This window comes from Maylandia zebra, linkage group LG8, assembly GCF_041146795.1.
Source record: "Maylandia zebra isolate NMK-2024a linkage group LG8, Mzebra_GT3a, whole genome shotgun sequence".
Taxonomy (NCBI): Eukaryota; Metazoa; Chordata; class Actinopteri; order Cichliformes; family Cichlidae; genus Maylandia; species Maylandia zebra.
The window spans coordinates 18,902,668-18,922,740 of NC_135174.1; the positions used below are offsets into that span (position 1 = coordinate 18,902,668).

A 20,073-nucleotide genomic window follows, 5' to 3' on the forward strand; every position below is an offset into this window, starting at 1 on the left:
AACATAATCGACGTCGAACACTTTAATGGTGGATAATAAATGCATACATCCTTTGAATGTGAAAAACTTTCATGAGTTATTTTAGAACATTTATTTTTGAGAAAGTCAGCTTTTTAAAATCTTCAGTGTTTAATACATCTTACACAGCTAAATATTGTTTAAATGTACACTTTTTTTTTTTTAAATGTGATTACAGTCACAGGAGAAAGACATAAACAACCTATCAGTACAACACCTTGTGCATTAGTAGCTGAACACATAAATACAGATTTTCTGAGTGGACTACTAACTACTTTGGCATCTGTACTAACCTTATCCAGCAGACAAGGTAACACACGTGTATTTGCGTTGAAATTACGTGAAATCAGGAGTTTGTGACTGTCCATTCATATACCGACAAGACAAAAATTCAGCTTGGTCCTTTTTGCAATGAAGAAAAGTTGTTACGGTCGCACTTTCAGTTTGGCAGAGCACATTGCTTCCCCCAGTTTGTTTCTGGCCTTGCATACATACACCCCAGAGTCAGAAAACTTCAAATCAGCCAGAACCAGAGAACAGAGCCCTTCTCCATGATGCTCTATGGTCGCTCTGCGAGATTCAGGCACCGGCTTCTCATTGTGAAGCCATTTCACCTCTGGCTGCGGATACCCTAGGATTGGAAAAAATATAAATTTACACCAAAAGAATACAAAACAAGACAAAAAAAATCCTCAAATACAGAGAGCAGATTAATTTATTGTTTGTGCTAATGACTTGTGATGACTGAGGTATTTTTCTAATAATTGAGAAATGTACATGTTTAAAAATAAATGACTACATATATTGATTGTAGGCCTACGTTGTTCTTTGTACATATGTTAATCTGTTACTCTACCATTGATAACACATGTCAGCTGAGCAGCTGCTCCTACAGGGAGGGTAACGTCCTTCAGGGCCTGTTGGAAATGAGGCTCAATCTGGAGCTGGTTATCCAGCGACTGGATGGCCTCCTCTGCCTCTTGGCTCCAGCTTGGCTCTACATGAGAGTGCGGATGATGACGATGAATAACATGGAAACAAGGCTTTACTGATCATAAGAGGCTAAACTTGAAGTGACAGTCTGAAACAGCGACTCATCTGTCACATCCATGTAGATCTAGGACATGGGAGGCTATTGTGTGTATGTGTGTCCCTTTATCCGTCTTACCCTCTGAGGAGTTGCCAGCAGAGACTGGGCTGCTGGTGAGGTTAGCCATTCGCTTTAGGGCCAAAACAGCCTTGCCAGTTTTCTAGAAGTTTAAAAGGAAAAATAGAATTGGTTGACCAAACCTTTTGAAAAAATGCATTGAGATTATTGAGGACTGATAGGAGTACTTAAAAAAATACAAAACAAAAAAAAACAAAAACAAAAAAAACAAACAAAAAACAGGTACCTTCCACTTGTGCTTGGCCAGAAAATGCCTCATCTTCTCCTTATTGAGGGACTTGGTGGGCCTGCGGTTTAGAGGGGTGAAAGAGGCCATCCAGCTATGGGCAAGCGCCTCGGTACATGACAGCCTGCGTCTAGAGTCGAAGTGGATGGAGATAAAGGAGCAAGTGTATGTGGTTGCTGAAATGTCTGTGATATTAATATTCACAGTTGGTCAGACGGTTTAGTAGTACTTAATTTATTGAACTACAAATGGATGTTTCTGATGGGGAAAGGCAAAGGCATTCAAACCTCCGGTCCTTTTGCAGCAGGGAACTGATAAAGTCTTTAGCTTGGTCAGAGATGTCCTCAAAACTCTCTGGGTCAAACTCGTAGCTGGCAGCAGTGACGAGAGCAAGAGTCTCAGCATCGCTGTTTCCCTGGAAGGGTGATTCTCCACTGAGTCTAGACAAGGATAAACATTATGAAAGCAAATAAGCTTCCACAGAAATTACACATCCTCATTTGAAGCTCCATTACCCAAAAATGGTATTATATTGTTGCACCCCTTCTGCCTGCAGAGCTTCCCTAATTCTTTGAGGCATACATTCACCAAGGTCCCGGAAATATTCCTCAGATTTTGGTCCATATTGACATGACAGCATCACAGAGTTTCTGTAGATTTGTTGGCTGCACATCCGTGATGTAACTTAACTCTTTCAACACAAGGTGCTCTATTGAATTGAGATCTGGTGGCTATGGAGGCCGTTTGAGTACAATGAGCTCATCGTCTTGTTCAAGGAACCAGTTTAAGGTTTATTCAGAGTGTGAAGGATGAACATCTGAAGTAATGGGTAGACTGTGATGTGCAGTTGGTATGAAGGCGCCCTCCACACTATCACAGCACCAGCCTGATGTATTGATACAAGACGGGATGGATCAATACTTTCATGTGGTTTACTATCATATGAATGTTGCAGTAAAAAATAAGATCGCATCAGGCAATGTTTTTCTAATTTTTTGGTGACACTGTGCAAATTGTACCTCAGTTTTTTTGCACTTAGCTGGTAGGAATGGTACTCAGTGTTGTTTTCTGCCACTGTAGCTCATCTGCTTCAAGGCAGATACATTCATATCGTTTTTCCATTCATTCTTGTTAGGGCTCATACCAAGGAAGCAACAGTAGATGGCTCACTGATGCCACTAGACTCAATTGTAGAAGAATGTATAATGGCACCAGGAACATGTGTACATTGTCCCTTTGAAATAAATTTAACTGACACACTGGTTCACTGCAGTTTTACTTACAAGATGAAGCAGATAACTCCAATGCTCCACATATCAGTTTCCAGGCCCACAGGCTCATAGCCGATAACCTCAGGAGCCACAAACTCCGGCGTGCCATGCATCACCATCAGCGACTTACCCTCCTCTGAAGAAGACAACAAGAGTTTTTCAGAATGTCACTCTCAAACTTATCTTACAATTAGAAGATGACCTGCTCTACCTCCTGAGCTACATCGACAGAGCTGCAGATGATATTTGTTTCTTTTAACTTATTTACAGAAGGCTCTAATCACCTCTAAACAGACCACCCACTCTGGAGCTGCTGCATCTGGAGAAAAACGCTGAAATTTCCCGCATGAATTCGCTCCACATGCCTTGATACCTTTACTGAGTTAAAGTAGCAGCTCGGCAATTATCTATTTAAAGACCTGTAGGGATGTGACATGCATTGTAGATCTCTAGGAATTTAGACACTCCCTGGTGTTATCTTCATGCATGCATGCTGTGTTATTCTTCTTGCGTTTTCAAACTAAAACATGGAAAAGTTCAAGAGGTTGAAAGCGTACGAAGATACATTTATGAGTAGAAAACTCTGTCAGGAATGATGAAAAACCTTTAGCGGTGGCATTCTTTCATCCAAATCGAAACATCTGGTCTGGTCTTTAGCACTATGTGCAATATGTGTCTTAAGAGTATAAACAAGGCCTTCCCCTTTTGAACTGTGCACTGATAATGATATACCAACCAGTTATGCAAGTTTTTTTTCTTTTCTGTACCTAGTAGGACATTTCAAAATCTAGTATCAAACTCACCCAGTTCAGTAGCCAGACCAAAGTCGATGATTTTGATGCGGGTACCAGTTGTATCCACACAGACGATGTTCTCTGGTTTGAGGTCCAGATGAATGATATTCTGTTTGTGAACATACTGCATGCCCTCCAGGATCTGCTGCATGTAGCGGGCACTGGTGGGCTCTGTGTGCTCAAAGTTTTCATCCACGATGCGTTCAAAGAGCTCTCCACCTGCGATGCTAGGCAGGCAAATAACCATTCAGGGGCATGCAATGGTATGTGACCATCAAATTTGAACTTCTAATAGATGTAATGCATTTAACCTCTCGTAAAATACCTTCTACCACCACAAATCCCCATATGATATCTTTAAGTGGAGTGTACCCACTACAATAGAGAGGTTTGCTTTTACTAAACTAAGATGACTTACTACTCCATGACCATGACCATCTCTGAACGACTATCATATGCAGCCAGACACTGCACGAGTTTTGGATGGTGAAGCTTGTTCATTAGTTCAATCTCTTTGCGAGCCGCTTTCCTCTCTTTCATGGTCCGAGCTCTGTAGAACTTCCCCGCACACTCCTGACCCGTCTCTTTTTGGGTTATCCGGTACACCTCACCATATTTTCCTCTGGAAATGTGAACATTTAAAACAAAAACATTAAGGGAGGGTTCTAATTCCTCACGACTGAAAGTGTTAGATATGGATGCACAGTTAGAGATGCTTACACTCCCAGCTTCTCATGCACATTGTAGTGGTCCCTGACTTTATTTTGGGTGTCAGGGGTCACGATGACATATGACTCAGGCTCCGCTTTCCTTTGCTCTTTTAACACAAATAAAAGAAATGACAAAAAAGACATCTCGCAACCGGTACCACCAAAATACTACTTAGGAAATAAAAACAAAATCAAATTTTGCTAAAAATCATGCAGATATTGTACTCACTGGCAGTTGCCATCTTGACACAACCAGACTCCTGACTCGGTTCACTGATTCCTGCAGAGTTATAAGCCCTGATTCGGAAGCGGTAACGTCCCAGAGGCTCCAGTCCTGACTGGACGTGGTAGGATGTGTTCTTACAACGACTTAATTCAGTCCAGCTCTCAGATTTGTCCGAGCTCTCCTTACAGACCTCCAAGATGTACCCCAAAATTGTCGTGCCGCCGTCGTAGTTGGGGCCAGACCAGGACAGAACCAGGGACTGAGTGGATAGCTGGGAAACAACAGGCTGGGATGCTGGCGGATTGGGTCGGTCTGAGGAGAAATGTAACATTTTCGAGAAATTGCTAATATCCAAAGTCTCTCTGTGGGCATTCGTGTCAGGAATTTATCTCACCTACAACACTGAGGGAGATGGTGTGCTGAGCAGAACCTGCTCTGTTGCGTACAATGACTGTGTAGGAGCCTGCGTCCTTTGGATCAGCATGAAAGATCTGCACACTGCTATGATTTGGCGTGGTCCTGATTGACATCCGCTGTCCTCCGAATATAGCCTGGAGTCAGAGAGGGCCAGAAGTGTAAGTTAAGACAAAGGTAAAATTATGGATAAAATGTTAAAAAAAGCCCAACCAGTCTAACATTCTTACCTTATCCCTGTTGTAAATCCAGCAGGAAGCTACAGGGAGAGAGCTGGACTTGAACTCACAGCACAGTAGGGCCTGCTCAGCTACTCGAACCTCCACCTGCTCTGGTGGGTCTACAAACTCCACAGGAGGTCCTGAAGAAAAGCAGAGCTAGTTTGTGTCCAAGAAAAAAATAATAATAAAGCCTGAGCTAAGTGCTGTTCAATACATAATGTGGTTCCTACCTTTACTGGTTGGTACCTGGTTTTGAAGACTGATTTCTCTAAAATCTGTGGAGATTGAGGAAGTAGATTGGATTCACAGGTGTGCTATCATGTGAGAATTTAAAAAGGAACTAACCAATGGCAGTGAAGCAGTCAAGTTTGGTTGAACTGGCAAACAAGATTTTTTGTATAGTTGTAAATAAGCACATGCCAGAAATGGGATAGACTGCAACAGTTCTTACTTACAGCCTGCTTAAAACTGAAATTTAAAAACCAAACACACAACATTTTGTTTGTTTTGTCGGCATGCATGTTTCCTCTTCCCTGCCCTCTATTATCATGAGCATATTTGCTATAAATTTGCATTATTTTCACAGGATTAATAGCATTCATGGCAGGAATAAAAGCAGAACAATTGGGGATTTTAATGCGTGTGTAACATTAAAAAGATTTTAAGGAAGTTAAACAAGTGGTCATCATTGAGCCTACCATTGTCCCTTTCTTCTCTGCTTTGCCTTGCCCCTGCCGAAACTGGGAACAATTCAGCGTTTTCATGTGACACAGCCTTGAATGTGACCTCACTGCGCAGCTCACGGTTGATTGTTCCGGGAATTTCCTTTGTTGCTGTTTCATTGTTAACAGAGTGAATCAGGCTCACTGTAAACAGATCATTTCTATGCTGCTGTGCTGATTATTAGTGGCTTTTCTGGACTTGATGTTACCTTTGACATGTAACAGAGCAGCGCTCGACTGTTGTCCTGCAGGATTCTCAGCTATGCAGGTGTACCTCCCGGCATTTTTAGGTGAGCACCAGGTCAGGCTCAGACATGCAGCACCGTTTTCGAAGTTACTCGAAATGTTACTCGAACGCAGTTTCTCACCTAAACATGAACAAGTATGGTTTTATTACAGTTGTACTGAAATGCTTGAACTAATTATTATATAATTGCTTTAGTTAACAGACCTCATAGTATCATGTTATCTCAAACAGACCTCTCTGCTTTCAGACTACTGGCTTCCATGTGGGTCTTAGAGTTTCCAAAAGTAGAATGGGAGCCAGAGACACATTTAGGAGACAAACTCCCACTCTACTTTTAAGATTAGACACAAAACTTTCCGTGTTGATAAAACTTACAGTTAGAGCTGGATCAGGTGACTCCAAATTACCCTTTACTTATGCCAAGAGATGGTTTTCTTCTCCACACAATTCACTCCCCACATGTTTATGTACCACTGTCTAACTCTGTCGTTCTTCTATCTGACCATCCCTCTCTGTTTTGGGTGATATTTGAAATAAGTGTTGTATTTTCCTTTCTTAATATTTCTAGCCAGTCTGTAGACTCTTCTTCAGGGCCTAAATCACTTTCACTTTTTATGTCTGCTGGTGTTTTCTTAGATTTTGGGGGGATTTACCAGAAATTCTAGACAAACCACTCTAGTGAAATGCACGGCTGTTACATGAGTCATACAGTACTGCGAAAAAGTGTCAAGCCACCCCTCGTTTCTTTATATTTTGCTTCCAAGAAGCTGGGTTTTTTTGAAATTGTTTTCTAGAGTGATCTTGTGCAATAGTTCTCCAGGCTTCCTGAAGGTCTTTCAAATCTTTTACTTGCTTTTCTGACATGAGACTCATTGCACAACTGAGTCAGTCAAGTCCTTGCACCTGACCATTTTCAAAAGAATAGAAAAGAAGAAATGGCAATTCTACACAACTATCCATCTCATATGAAAAGGATGTTACAAATCAAGTTCTCGGGGGGAAAAAATCCAGCAAAGCCCCGGCACAGGACCGAAGAGGGCATCTCGCCTTTCAAATGATCCACCTAGTGTTCACTAATGTCTCATCAGACATGGTCTCAGTGGAAGTGTGGCTGTCAAGAAGCCAAATTGTGAAGTTACACAAATTACACAAGAAATGGACACAAAATCAAGAAATCTTATCTAGTGATGAATCCAAATTTGAAATGTTTGGTTCAAAGCATGGTCAGTATGTATGGAGATAAGAAGAGAGATACAACTGTGAGTGTCTACAGCATGGTTGAGGCTCTGCTGTGGTTTTAAGCTGCATTTCAGCCAGCAGTGGTGAAAATCCTGTCATAATTGATGGAATAATGTATGCAGAAATGTACCATCAGATTTTGATCCATCATGCAATATCGTCTAGAAAGCACCTGATTGGTGACAACTTCATTTTTTGGCGTGACAACGATCCCAAACACACTGCCAAGCAAACATGCCCATGATGGCCCACACAGGGCCCCAAGGTTTGCTGTGTGAAAGCATATCTGAATAGAAAACACACAATGGAACACTATTCATCATAGATCATCAGTCTATCAGTCTCCCCAGAGCCTGGACCTCAACATTATTGTAGCAGTGTGGCATCATCTTAACAGAGAACAGAACAAAAGGCAGCCAACATCCAAAGAAGTCCTTCAGGAAGCCCAGAGAACTATTCCTGAAGACTGCTTAAAGCTATAACAAGAATGCTGTGTTAAAGAATAAAAGTGAAAACTTTCCCCTTACATACTGTATACTGTATGTTTGCATGTTTCACTAAATCACTGCACCTATTTTGAGGGGTGGCTCAATACTTTCCACAGAACAGCAGTATATAAAGGATTTCTGTCAATAATTATCAATCAGCAATCAATTCAAAAGGCTGATCATGCTGTATTTTGTGCGTTTCCAATGTTTGTACCAAAGTTGTATAAGAATACAATAAATTCCTGCATTCCAGATTACAGTAAATAACTGTAATTTATATAGTAGATTACTGTAAAAGTTACAATAACCTGGACTTGAATAAAGTACAACATCTCCTACATGTAATCAGTCACTTACCATTGTATAGCCAGGAAATGCTCATCGGTTGGCTCCCTGTGATAACACCTTTAAAGGCAGCATCACTTCCTGCACAGACAGTACAGTCTCTGAGTGGCTCTTCAAAGCGAGGTGCTTCCAAACTCTGAACTTGTGCCTGTTTGGCATCTTTACAAAGAAAAAGGTGAAAGACAAAGGGTTTAGTTTTCACATATTTTTGCTTGTCACTGACCCAATCAGAACAGAGCATCTTATCAAACCCTAAATCACTGCCTCATGTTTTGTGTGTGTGTGTGTGTGTTGCCAAAAATGTATTTGAAGATCACTATCTTCCACTGAGTCTCAGTTCATCTGCTGTTTGAGTAATAAACACAAGTTACAGCTGTGAGCGGTGGGGAATTTGATGTCGTGTTTTTTTTTAAAATGTGTGTTTGCAGTTGTTTATTTTGGTGTTGGAATGTCCAGCAGAGTGGGAAATGGGTGGCTGCCAGTGGATGGAGGACTGCCATCAGACTGTGTACATTAGGGGGATGAGGGGAGGGGGTGGCGGGCTGTCTATACAGTTTACAAAGTAGAGCTTCTTCTTGTCCTTTGCAGCGCTCTGTGACGGTTTTAGTTAAAACACAGACAAAAGGGGTGCACCCGGTGAGACATGTTCTATTTTTTAGTTCAAATGCACTAAAGTTAACATTTCACATCTTTTTCAAGGCCTTACCTGATACAGATGAAAATCTCAGTTTGTTTCCCACCAACTTCCTCTTAATGTTACCCAGTCCATTCTCTTTCTGTTGGTTCGGTTGAGGCTTGAGGGCAAATCGTAAGGTGGACACAAAAGTCTTTGGTGCCTTCCCATCTTGGTCCATCTTTGATTTCAGATGATAGCAAGTCAGCAGCTGTAGATCAGGCACTCATCTAGGCCTCCTGTTCTTCTCTTAGTTGCGTTTAGGCTCGCTCCATCTAGAATCCTTGTGTGAATCTGATGTGTTGCATGCTCACCCTGTCTGCATTCGCACGTCCTTTGAGATGCAAACAGGAGGAGCCACTGCTTTCCTCTGAAATCACTGCCTCCCCCTCTGCCCCAAAGTTCACAGGAAAAAGGTCAGTTTTATCAGACGGATAATTAGAAGCACACATGTCCAGCCCCCACTGACCCTCTGCTCCGAGAACAGAAGGAAAGACAGAAACACATGTGACAGAAAACAAAGGAGGCACTAAGAGAGGTTAGGAAATGTGTGGGAGGAAGAAAACACTCAAGCTGAAGAGAAAAAGAACGCAATAAGGTGAGGATTAAAAGCAACACAAACCAAAGGAGAGTAAAAAAACACTTACCTGCATGAATATAAATAGTATTTCTTCTCAAACCATGAGTATAGTTCCCACAATCAACTTCCTTGAGCCATTTTACTCTCTTATATTTCCCCGCGGAGCCACACCGCCAGAGCCCCCGCAGGAATCAAGAAGAGCCAGTAGGACAGCTTTTTCTACTGTGCATTCACTCAGGTGAGCAGCACACAACATTGAAACATGTCACTGAAGTGAATCTCTGTAACTGTGGGTTTGTGGGGTTGACTTTCTTTTACAGAAAGTAGAGACCATGTGACCAAACTGAGCACCACTGGTAAATGAGACACCTTTAATTCTATATGGGAAAGCTGCTGGTTGGGTGTGTCTCCAAGGTGTGCTTTCATTTCTCTATTGTTGAACAGTTGCCAGCTATAGACTGGTTTTCTCTGGTCTACCTTACGGCCATGTGAAGCTCGTTTAAATGCCTTCAGGGCTTTCTTTTCTTTCTGATACTACTCTGAAAGTGTATCTTATTATTGAGGGTACTAACCTATACTTGTGTTTAATTTAAAATTCTGAGACCAAAAATGATTCATAATATAGTAGATGTTAATACAATTTCCATAAAAAAGTAATATTCTTATGTAAGTGCAAAAACCTTATGAACCCATCTAGACGACCCAAATACTGATACATAATTGTGCATGTGCAGCGCTGCTACTGCTGCAGATTTTATAGCGCTATAGGGACCTGACCTCTACTGTACATCATCAAGAGCTGTTATGTGCTCACATAAAACCGGTTATGTAAACCGGTTGATGCTGACCTAATTGTGGCTGAATGATTATCAGAACAAGCAAATCAAATTCTTCTTCTGCCTTGCATTCAACACCAACAACAGGTTGAGCAACAGCCTATCGACATGCATCAAACAAACCCCTATAATGTGTTTTTCTTCCTCCGTGCAAGAATGTAAGGAAACGATTACATGGGCTGGTATTTGTAAGTGTTCCCATATGGCTGAGGCGCACAGTTTACATCAGACTGCGGACAAATCTCCACTGCTCAAAGCATACAGATTGATGGAGCAGACCCATGAATGATTAACAGGGTACTGATGGTGACAAAGGGCAGGTACTGGAATGCAATGCATCAGTTTTACAATTCTTACAATATCTTAAAATGTATGTAGATGCTGTGCTTTTCTCTAAAATCTAAAGATAAAAACAGAAAATACACCATGCACGAAGAGAAGTTTCTGTCTTTCTTAATCGAATCTCATATTATTTAGAAATAAACCATATGTGATCGAAAAGAAACTGTTTAATGCAATCAGCACATGCGCTTTATGAATCCATCTACTATAGGATAACATCATTAATGTACAAAATACAGTTAGCTTGATAATTTGCAGGACAAAACACACAATTTTGTGATTTAACCTCAGTGGATTTTAACTCAAGCAGTCAATGTGCAACTGAAGTGCAGACTTCAGATTTATGTAACCCTCCCAAAATCAATATATTACGGATCTAAAAAAAAAACTTAAATACTAGACTTTAGGCAGTCTATGACTGTCTAGAACAGGGGTGTCGAACTCCAGGCCTCGAGGGTCGGTGTCCTGCAGGTTTTAGATATCACCCTAGGTCAACACACCTGAATCAAGTGATCAGTTCATTACCAGGCCTCTGGAGAACTTCAAGACTTATTGAGGAGGTAATTTAGCCATTTAAATCAGCTGTGGTGGATCAAGGACACATCTAAAATCTGCAGGACACCAGCCCTCGAGGCCTGGAGTTCGACACCTGTGGTCTAGAATGTCATGAATTTCCCTTGAGATGCTCAGTTAGGCCTTTACTGCAGCCACCTTCAGCTGCTGCTTGGTTGTGAGTCTTCATGCATTCAGTTGTGTGTTTAATAACTGAAACACATGCTCTGCTGGGTTGAGATCAGGTGACTGACTTGGGCATTGAAGAACGGTGTTGCCTTGAGCAACTCATAGGGCTGCAACATTGTCCTTCATCTTGAAAAAGTCTTGTGTAGCTTTTATTATCCACACAGAGGCAAAACTAAAAGAAAGTGTGTCTTTGTCCAACAACTTATGTATATTCATTAATTTTTCATTAATATTCATTAATATCCAAGACAGCACAGCCTTAGAGTCCAAGCTCGTTCCTGACTAATGATTCTTATCAAGCGGAAGTCACATAAGCTTTTGACGAAGTGCCCTGGAATTCAAAACAGGAAAAGCAAAGAGAAGGAAGGACGATGTTCTCCGTCCCTGACTGACTACTCCATCTATGGTAATGATTTTTCTTCCTGTTCTCATGACGTGCTTCAAAGACATGCAGACTATGTTGTAATCATTTTGCGTCCTGTTCCCACAAACTCCTTCAGAGACATGCAGACTCCATCTCTCCATCACTCTGTGACATTGAAGCAATGGAAGTCCAAATATTAGTGAATGTCAGTGTTATTACAGTTAAATGGTTGGAAATGGAGCCCCCCTGTGGCTATATGCCTCGCACTGCAGAGGTGATAAAATCTGCCATTGTTTACTTTGCTGAAAAACTAAATTCGCTGGTGTTTAAGATCCATCTGTGAGAATATTTAAGTTCATCCAAGTCCTGGGTTTAACTTTTTCAAGTCATGAAAATTGACTGCTTTGCTAAACTATCAGCACTGAAGCAGACTTCACTCAAGTAATCTCAAATATTCTTCTTTATCCTGCAGGCAAATAAGAACAAGCAGATAAGGCTCCACGGACAGAGACTCGGTGATGAGAAGAAGGCAGACAAAACCACAGGCATGAGTGAACACAAATGACTTGTGATGCAACAGATAAACCTGCCTCCTGACTGACAGCCAACCCTCTGTTAGTTCTCTAATGATTACTGCTTCTTGAAGGAAACCTTTAGACAGACGTTCAAAGAGCCTGCAATCTGGTGGTTAAAGGGAAAAACAGAAAAATATGATGCAGCATTGTTCTTCGCAGGTCGAGGCAGTCTGACCTGAGCTCTGAGAAAGCAGGAGAGGGAAAAGAGCAAACATCAAAGAAGAACGAAAGAGGAAGGAAGAAGGAAAATAATACAAAAAGATGTGAGAAACAAAGAGAACTCTGGCAGTGTGCAACAAGCATCTCTGCCTCTCATTTCGAGGTCACTGTGAATCGAGCCAGGCGGCCTGTGATCCACGTGTTGGTGGGGAAGCTGTGAGAAAGAGCTTGGTCCGCAAACAGAAGGAAGGAGCCCTGAAGAAGCAAGATCAGATAATCACAGTTGCTTATATATATTTCTTGAGACAAAAATGCAGATTTTATTTATCTGTATCTGGACTTTAACAAAATTAAAAGAATAATACTGAATAAAAATATTCCAGCATTTAGAAAAATTGTTGTGGTAAAAGTTTGTTTCTTTTAATTGGGATTTTAATAAGAATACAGAAACAAACACTTAAATTGCACCTTTTTGTTTAGTGTTTAGTGTTATGGCATGTTATTTTAAACATACTAGTCATGAAAATTGATCTGCTTCAATAATATTCACACAACAGTGTCTACACTGCAGGGGATATGTATGGATTATGATTGTGAACTACAAAACACACCGCATACAGAAAATGATCAAAATGAGACAAAATAGTCACAATAAAATCTAAATAATCTACAGAGATCAAAGAGCTCTGAAGACTGGTTACAGACGATCCTGCACTTCACCTGAAGGTCCCAAAACACCTACAAAGAGAGGCAGAACATCTGCAAACATCTGCCACATAAATGTTTAAAAAGACAAAACATCTTCATATTTGGGGGCGACCTTTTAGATTTATAGATGTTTGTCGAGTGAAATTCCCAGTATTTAAATAACCGTATATTACGGCGCAGTTTGTATTCACTGATGTGTGACGCCTCTATGCAAAGACGGGCTTGATGCATTCAAAAGATACCTACATCAACTTGAAAGCTATCGGGCTGCCGGTTCATTTCCATAGGGTCATATGACACACTCGCCACTGAATTGCACTCTATTCACCCTGACTTGACCCGTATTTGGATTGAGGGAAGTCTGCAACCTTCTGGATTCACTTATTTATTATTTGCTCAGACCACCTCAAAATGTGCAGCGTCTTCGGCATCAAGTGTTGTTTCATTTTCTTCAACACGCTCTTCTTGGTGAGTAATAGAGCAATTCTATTCTATCTAATTTTGATGAGAAGTGATGATTGACAGCACTGATTGGTGATATCATGGAAAGATTAGAATCAATAAAGAGCAGGAGTAGTAGAGGTAACGAAAGAATAAAGCCAAAATTGAATCACTCATATCTTTTTAGAAGTCCAGGAAACTTTGACTGCACGCCGGATTATCCAAGGGAAGATACACATGCAACAAGAGACTTGATTTGCCCTTCCAAATTTCCAAAACACACTCATATTAAGCCGTTTTGTGGGGTTGTAGCAGCTGAGCTGAGCAAAGGGAACTTTAACAAATTTAGAAGCTAATCAGTATCATCGCCAGATAAACCTGCACGGTGTCCTGTGCACGCTTCAGAAATTTTATGCCCTAAATACTAACTGGTGCATGACGTGTAACCCACACAGAGTAACCTTTATGAAATATATCTATTTTAAAAATATTTCAAGAAAAATGTCATACTTTTGAGATCTATTATTAAGGTTGATAACTTTTTGTGGCAGCAATACACACATTCAAATTTTATGAAATGCAAATAACGCCGTGTTACGCTGAAGATGAGGATGTCACACACTGGTAGGCAGTCAGTGAGAGCACACAATCCAATTACAAAGCTGTCAAAGAGCAAAAATCCAATAACAGGCAACAGTCGTATGATTATAAAGGACAAAATAACATATACTAACACAAGTGCTCTTGAGCTTCAGGGCACAAACTGATGGCCAGAAATTCTCCTTCAGGATTTTCTCGTCCAGGTCCTGAAGTAGCAACAAAGCCCCAGACCATCACAGACCACCACCATGTTTGACTGCTTGTGTGATGTTTTTTTTAAATAAAATGTTGTGTTATTTTTATGTCAGATGTAATGGGACTCAAACCTTCCAGAAAGTTTAGCTTATGTCTTTTCCATCCACCGAATATTTACCCAGATTTTCTGCCAAATGTTAGACGAGCCTTTGTGCTTCTTCTGTTCTCTGTGGTCAGCTGTGGTTTTCTTCCATGAATGCCATTTTTACCCAGTCTCTTTGTTATTACTGAATCGTGAACCTTGAGCTCAGCTAATATAAGTGAAGCCTACAGGTCTTTAAATGTTGTTCTGGGGTCTTTTGTGACCTCCTGGATGAGTCGTCGATGAACTCTTGGAGTAATCTTGGTAGGACGGCCACTCCTGGGAAAGTTCACCACTGTTCCAAGTTTGCTTCATTTGCTGGAGTCTCAAAATTGCTTTTACTTTTTAACATAGGGACAGTAAGTTTATATTGAAATGAGGTCGTATTGACAGGAATGAACAAAACCACCCTCTTTTAATTTATTGTTTCCATGTAAAGCACTACATTGCTGTCCTGCTGTTAAACTTCTTTTTTTCAGCTGTCTGGGGTTGCCCTCATCACTATAGGAGTGCTGCAGTACTCGACGTATTCAGATATCGGCACCTTCACAGGGAGCAACTTGTCTAAAATTGCTATAGTCCTCATTGCAGTGGGGGTCATCATAGCCTTCGTATCCCTCTTGGGCCACATTGGTGCATTCTTTAATAGTTCATCTATGGTTGCTTGTGTAAGTACTGTAATGAAATTAAATGTGATTAAGTGGCGATTCTTTCCAAAAGCTTTTTTTAATGAGCACTGGAGATGTTCTGGAGATCTCTAACAGCGTTCACTTTCTTTATCTATAGTTCATCTGCATCCTGATAGTGATCATCCTCTTGGAGGTCCTCACAGGAGCCGCCTTTTACATATTTCGCAGTAGGGTAAGACATTAAAATCGCACCAGAAAGGAACTACTTGAGATCAAGGTCAAATTTTGCCATTAGCAGCGGTTCTCCAGTCATAATATCAGTAGCATTACTTAAAATATATCTAAGTTCCAGTGTCTGTTCTGGTTATTTTATCTGATTTTCTCTGTAGGCCGCCCTTCTGCAGATGGCTAATGGTGTCAATGCCAAAGCACAGGAAGTGATTAACGACTACAGCCCTGAGAGGAGACATGCAATTGACAAAATTCAGGAAAAGGTGACACGCAGAGCCTACTGTAATGTTCTGTATTTTTGAGAAACACCTGATGGATTGGAGGAAGTGCAAAAACCCCTTATAGGGACTCTTCATTTCCTCTCTTGATGGGAAAATGATGCCTGCTTTAAATTTCTGCTGCAACATTCAGATGGTAAGGTCAGAATCTGGTGTAAACATGAAAGCGTGGCTCCATCCTGCATTGTATCAATGATTCAAGCTATTGGTGGTTTAATGCAGCAGAAGATACTTTCTTCACCCTCTTAGTACCAAATGAGTATCATTGCTGAACATCTCCATGTCATTGTGACCCACAGTGTACCCACCTTCTAATGTCCACAGTTTTCAACACGACATGCTCATATTTTGTGCATTGCTGGATGCCATTAACAGCAAAAGCTGATTTAATTTAGGTGAAAAATAGATAAAGGTCAAGGCCGAGGTCACGCCAAATGTGAAAATCAGTAAAAATTTTATATTACTCACAAATCTTTTATGGATATTATATGGTCGTTATAAAAGCAGGCTGACATCAGCATGTTGTAATAAAAACATAAAACATCAAAGGTTTAGTATTGCCCCTGCTACTCGGGGGGAGTTGCTCTATATGAGTGCTCTTGTTTACAGTCAAATTAAGATGACTAACTTTAATATAAGAGTGTGAAGACAAAAGAGTGAGAGGGTAATTAACAAAGACCAGCAATGAGAAAAATGCTGGAATTACTTAGGGAGTTTAAGTTTGAAGGCTTACATCTCAGCATGAATCTGTACCATGAAGAATTAAGGCAACTCTGAAGGTAAAAGGAGGCCCAACCTAATGCTAGCAAGGTGTACCTAATAAAGTGGCTAGTAAGTGTAAATAACACGCCTTCAGCATCTGTGTGAAAATTAGTAGTTAAGTAGACAAACTGACTTTCTACAAAGCAACACTTGAAGAATATTTATCGTGAACCACAAATAGTCACAACCAGTGATTAATACAGCTTTGGTGCTTCACTATCACAGTGTCGTTATCATTACAGTTCAAGTGTTGTGGTGCGGACAGCTATGCCGACTGGTCCCAGAGCGCGGGCTGGGAAAAGCACGACGCCGTGCCAGATTCCTGCTGCGTGGTGAAGAGTGAGGGCTGTGGACAGGACAAGGAGAAGGCACATAAAAAGGTCTGACAGGAAATCATTTCAAGCAATTTTCATCTATTTTCTGCAAACAAATACTGTATTTTATGACCGTGCGATCCTCCTCAGGGCTGCCTCTGGGCAATCAGTGTCTTCCTGTTGAAAAATCTGGTGTGGGTCGGCGCTGTCTGCATTGCTCTTGGAGTCACGGAGGTAAGCTTCTGCAATTTCCCCTTGCTCACATTTAACTGTGAAGCAAAATGCTCACATTGCAAGAGTAAATGTCATATTACTGTAAGAAATGATCATTTTAAATGCCAATCCAGTACACTTACCTACTGATTAACTGTGCAGGAGCCAGTGTGAGCCCAAAAGGTTAATTTTAATCTGTTTTAGGTGGAAAAAAGACAAAGAAAAATCAGAAATGTCAAACATCTAAAGATACCCCAAATGTCTCTACATAAAAATAAAAACATGTATACTGGATTAATTTAGTAATTTAGTTTCCAGCAGTAGCAGACATTGTAAAGAATATTTAAATAGCAGAGGATAACTTGAATGATAATAAAGCCTGTCTCATCCTGACTGCCCCAGGTGATGAAATGAAGAAAAAATTACTTTTTTCCAGAACAAGAAAATAACCTTTTGGGTGTGCCATTGAGTTCATTTGCTGCCAGTAACTTCTGACCTTTTCCCTGTTGCAGGTTTTTGGAGTATTAGTCGGGGTGTGCTTGTGTCTGGACATTAAGCGAAAGAACTACGAAAACATCAGCTAATGCATCATCACTGCTCTATTATCTCTGGATGCTCGACTGTGTCTAGAAAAAAATCGTATCTACATACTTGCTATAATTGCAGCTAGTATCTAACGAAGAGAAATTGACCTGCTATAGTGGTGAAAAAAATCTATTTTAAATTAACATTCATGCTTGCTATGCACATAATTATTAAACATGTGATCGCATTGGGGTTTTGTGGTGTTGTTTAATTAGCTTTTAACAATTAAAAACGTGTGTTGTGATTAGAAGGTTACATACAGTCATCATGGGCATGAATTCTTTCATTTTAGGCTTTTAGTTATATTTTTGACTGTTCTTTTCCAGGGTTGAATGATTTTACAGGCTATATGTCTAATGTCTTTAAAAAAACGAGAATCAAGTGCGCTAGTTTGTCATAAATTGCGACGTTTGTGAGGAGAAAACATAGAGGCAGATGGTGGTGAGCTAATAGTGAAACATTTATTCAGGCTAAGAACCAAAATACAAAATGAAGCATAAAATACAAAAGGAAAACTGAAAGCTTCAACTTACCGGAATCTAAACTGGGAATTAGAGCTAGGGCATACAGGAGCTGGGAGACAAGAGAGGAAGATGACTGACACTCTGACAAAGGGAGACTGAGACAGTATATACACAGGATAGTGATTCGGGTCAGTGGAGACAGTTGGTGAGAACAAAACACGGTGAACCGAATCACAGTCGACAAGACAAGGATGCAAAATTAAAAGAAAAGCAAACAGAACACACCTAGTAAGTAAGTAAAATAGGAAGTGATAATTACACAGGGTGGACACAGACATATAAATGAACTTCACAAGAAACTTGACACAGGAGGAAGAAAAAAATAAGAGACACATAAATTCTAAAGGAATTTAGAATAGAGAACAAGACTAAACACACTACGAGGATTACTACCAGAAATAATATAAATATTACGCAATGTTGGGATCGCATAATAAATAATAAATGAGAGACCATGAATTCAAAACACAAGGTCGACTGACCCAGGGCCATGACTCACAGCTGAATCAGCGTTTCCAAACTTTGGATCCAGTTCTATGGATGGACAGTCTTTATTTGCTTGTTTTGTTTTTGGGTGAATTGGCCCTTTAATGAGCAGAGAGGGCAGATTAGTTTGGTAGCCATCCTGAAAAACTATTTGCGACACAGCAGACAAACACCAAACTGTGATTACATGCCATTTAATGTGTAATCGGACATGTAGAAAAGAGCAGACTGTGATTTAATGCAAGAGCTCGACCAATTCTGTCTCTGCATCTGGAATAATTAACAGTTGTGCCTGACAGCACTGCGGTGCCACTTACCCTGTGAAGCTACTGCTATACAAAATAAATGAAAAGACACTCACAAACAGCTGGAGGAAAGAAACACACTTTCAGCTCAGTTTCAGGGGTTTTTTGTGTCTTTTTTCACCTCTTTGTGATGTCTAAAGACAAGTGTTGGTGCTGTGGATCCCTTTATAGGCATAACTGCCATATGTCCGCCCCTCTGGTGTTTGAACTCCTGCTCTCCTGACCTGCCAAAAAACAAACAAACAAAAAACCAGGAATCACGAGGAAGGTGCATTGGACAGGAAAATAGAAGATTTCGCATGGTTCCTTTGTAGGAGCTTCTCAGTCACTGTGAATTAAAGTACTGTGTCATCTTTCATCTGAAACATGGGGTGAAAAAGGCTAATACAAGTCTGGTAGATGATTTCCAAGGTGCGGATGTCTACAAGAATGTGATTCAAATGCTTTCAAAAAGTTATGTGTTTTTATTGTAATACCTGTACTGATTTTACTAAATCGTACCTGGCATGTGTGATCCATACACTTTTAATTAAAAAGACTAAAACTAACACAATCTATTAAAAAATATACAAAACTATAATAGCTCGAATGGTTGTCCTATCATCCTCAAACACTCAACCATTTAGCAGGCAGATAGCTGTCCCTCCCTGAGCCTTGATCTTGTTAAAACTGAGTTTTTCCTTCCCACTGTTACCAAGTAATTGTTCATAGGGGGTCATCATAGCCTTTGTTGATTGTTTGGGGTCTTTTCTTTATTATTTAAGGGTCTTCACCTTAAATTATAAACCGCCTTAAGGTGACTGTTGTTGTGATTTGGCTCTATACTCATAAAAATTGAGATTAATTGAATTTCAAAACAAACAAACAAACAAAATCTGCTGTATATCAGGTGACTCGAGGACTAACGGGGCCCTATTTAGAGTAGGTTTGGGTACAGGCAATTCAGTGCCACAACCTACTTCAAAGACTTAAACATTATAAATGTAATAATAGCAAAAACAAAATTTGGTATATAATAATATAAAGAAAGCCATGCCACAGTAATGAAAAATGTCAAATTATTTGCATTTTTACAACTTAAACGTAAGCTGAACAAAGATGATTGAGGACATGGCACTTTAGGCTAAGAAAAGGCTAGGGATGGAAAAAGTAAAAATCCATTACCTTGAATACATATAATAGTTTTCTGTAATAGATACAGTTAATAGTGTAAGACAAGCTTTTAGAAATAAACTCTGGCCTGTTTTTTTACCCATATTATGGTATGTTCGCTCATGGGGAGTATAAAAATAACTGCTAAG

General features: G+C 40.2%; 1 protein-coding gene and 3 long non-coding RNA genes across 8 annotated transcripts; 3 read left to right on the top strand and 1 right to left on the bottom strand.

Moving 5' to 3' along the window:
• Positions 1-76: 76 nt before the first annotated feature.
• Positions 77-9,544, bottom strand: LOC101471112 (myosin light chain kinase, smooth muscle). Of its 2 annotated transcripts, XM_004561295.6 has the most exons (18): positions 9,410-9,544; positions 8,796-9,153; positions 8,102-8,248; positions 5,980-6,138; positions 5,747-5,881; positions 5,279-5,323; positions 5,058-5,188; positions 4,808-4,964; positions 4,417-4,725; positions 4,198-4,294; positions 3,896-4,099; positions 3,487-3,704; positions 2,696-2,819; positions 1,700-1,852; positions 1,413-1,542; positions 1,187-1,268; positions 875-1,015; positions 77-649 (listed from the first exon to the last, which is right to left on the bottom strand). In XM_004561295.6, the coding sequence occupies exons 2-18, from the start codon at positions 8,941-8,943 to the stop codon at positions 444-446; spliced, it is 2,586 nt and encodes an 861-aa protein (XP_004561352.3). In that variant the 5' UTR covers positions 8,944-9,153; positions 9,410-9,544; the 3' UTR covers positions 77-443. The 2 variants fall into 2 exon arrangements, with proteins under 2 accessions (XP_004561352.3, XP_076743663.1); XM_076887548.1 differs by lacking the exons at positions 5,747-5,881; positions 5,980-6,138; positions 8,102-8,248; positions 8,796-9,153; positions 9,410-9,544 and having other exon boundaries at positions 5,295-5,316.
• On the top strand, positions 9,189-12,717 carry LOC143419858 (uncharacterized). 4 transcript variants are annotated; one of them, XR_013099872.1, is made up of 6 exons: positions 9,189-9,360; positions 9,508-9,580; positions 9,663-9,698; positions 11,510-11,667; positions 11,762-11,899; positions 12,098-12,717. It is a non-coding gene; the product is annotated as an uncharacterized LOC143419858 (long non-coding RNA). The 4 variants fall into 4 exon arrangements; XR_013099874.1 differs by having other exon boundaries at positions 9,454-9,698; XR_013099875.1 differs by lacking the exon at positions 9,663-9,698.
• Positions 12,718-14,938: 2,221 nt separating this feature from the next.
• Positions 14,939-15,568, top strand: LOC101482254 (uncharacterized). The gene is made up of 3 exons (XR_013099994.1): positions 14,939-15,113; positions 15,232-15,306; positions 15,464-15,568. It is a non-coding gene; the product is annotated as an uncharacterized LOC101482254 (long non-coding RNA).
• A 989-nt stretch (positions 15,569-16,557) lies between these two features.
• Positions 16,558-17,632, top strand: LOC143419969 (uncharacterized). Its single transcript, XR_013099995.1, has 3 exons — positions 16,558-16,725; positions 16,810-16,893; positions 17,385-17,632. It is a non-coding gene; the product is annotated as an uncharacterized LOC143419969 (long non-coding RNA).
• Positions 17,633-20,073: the final 2,441 nt, after the last annotated feature.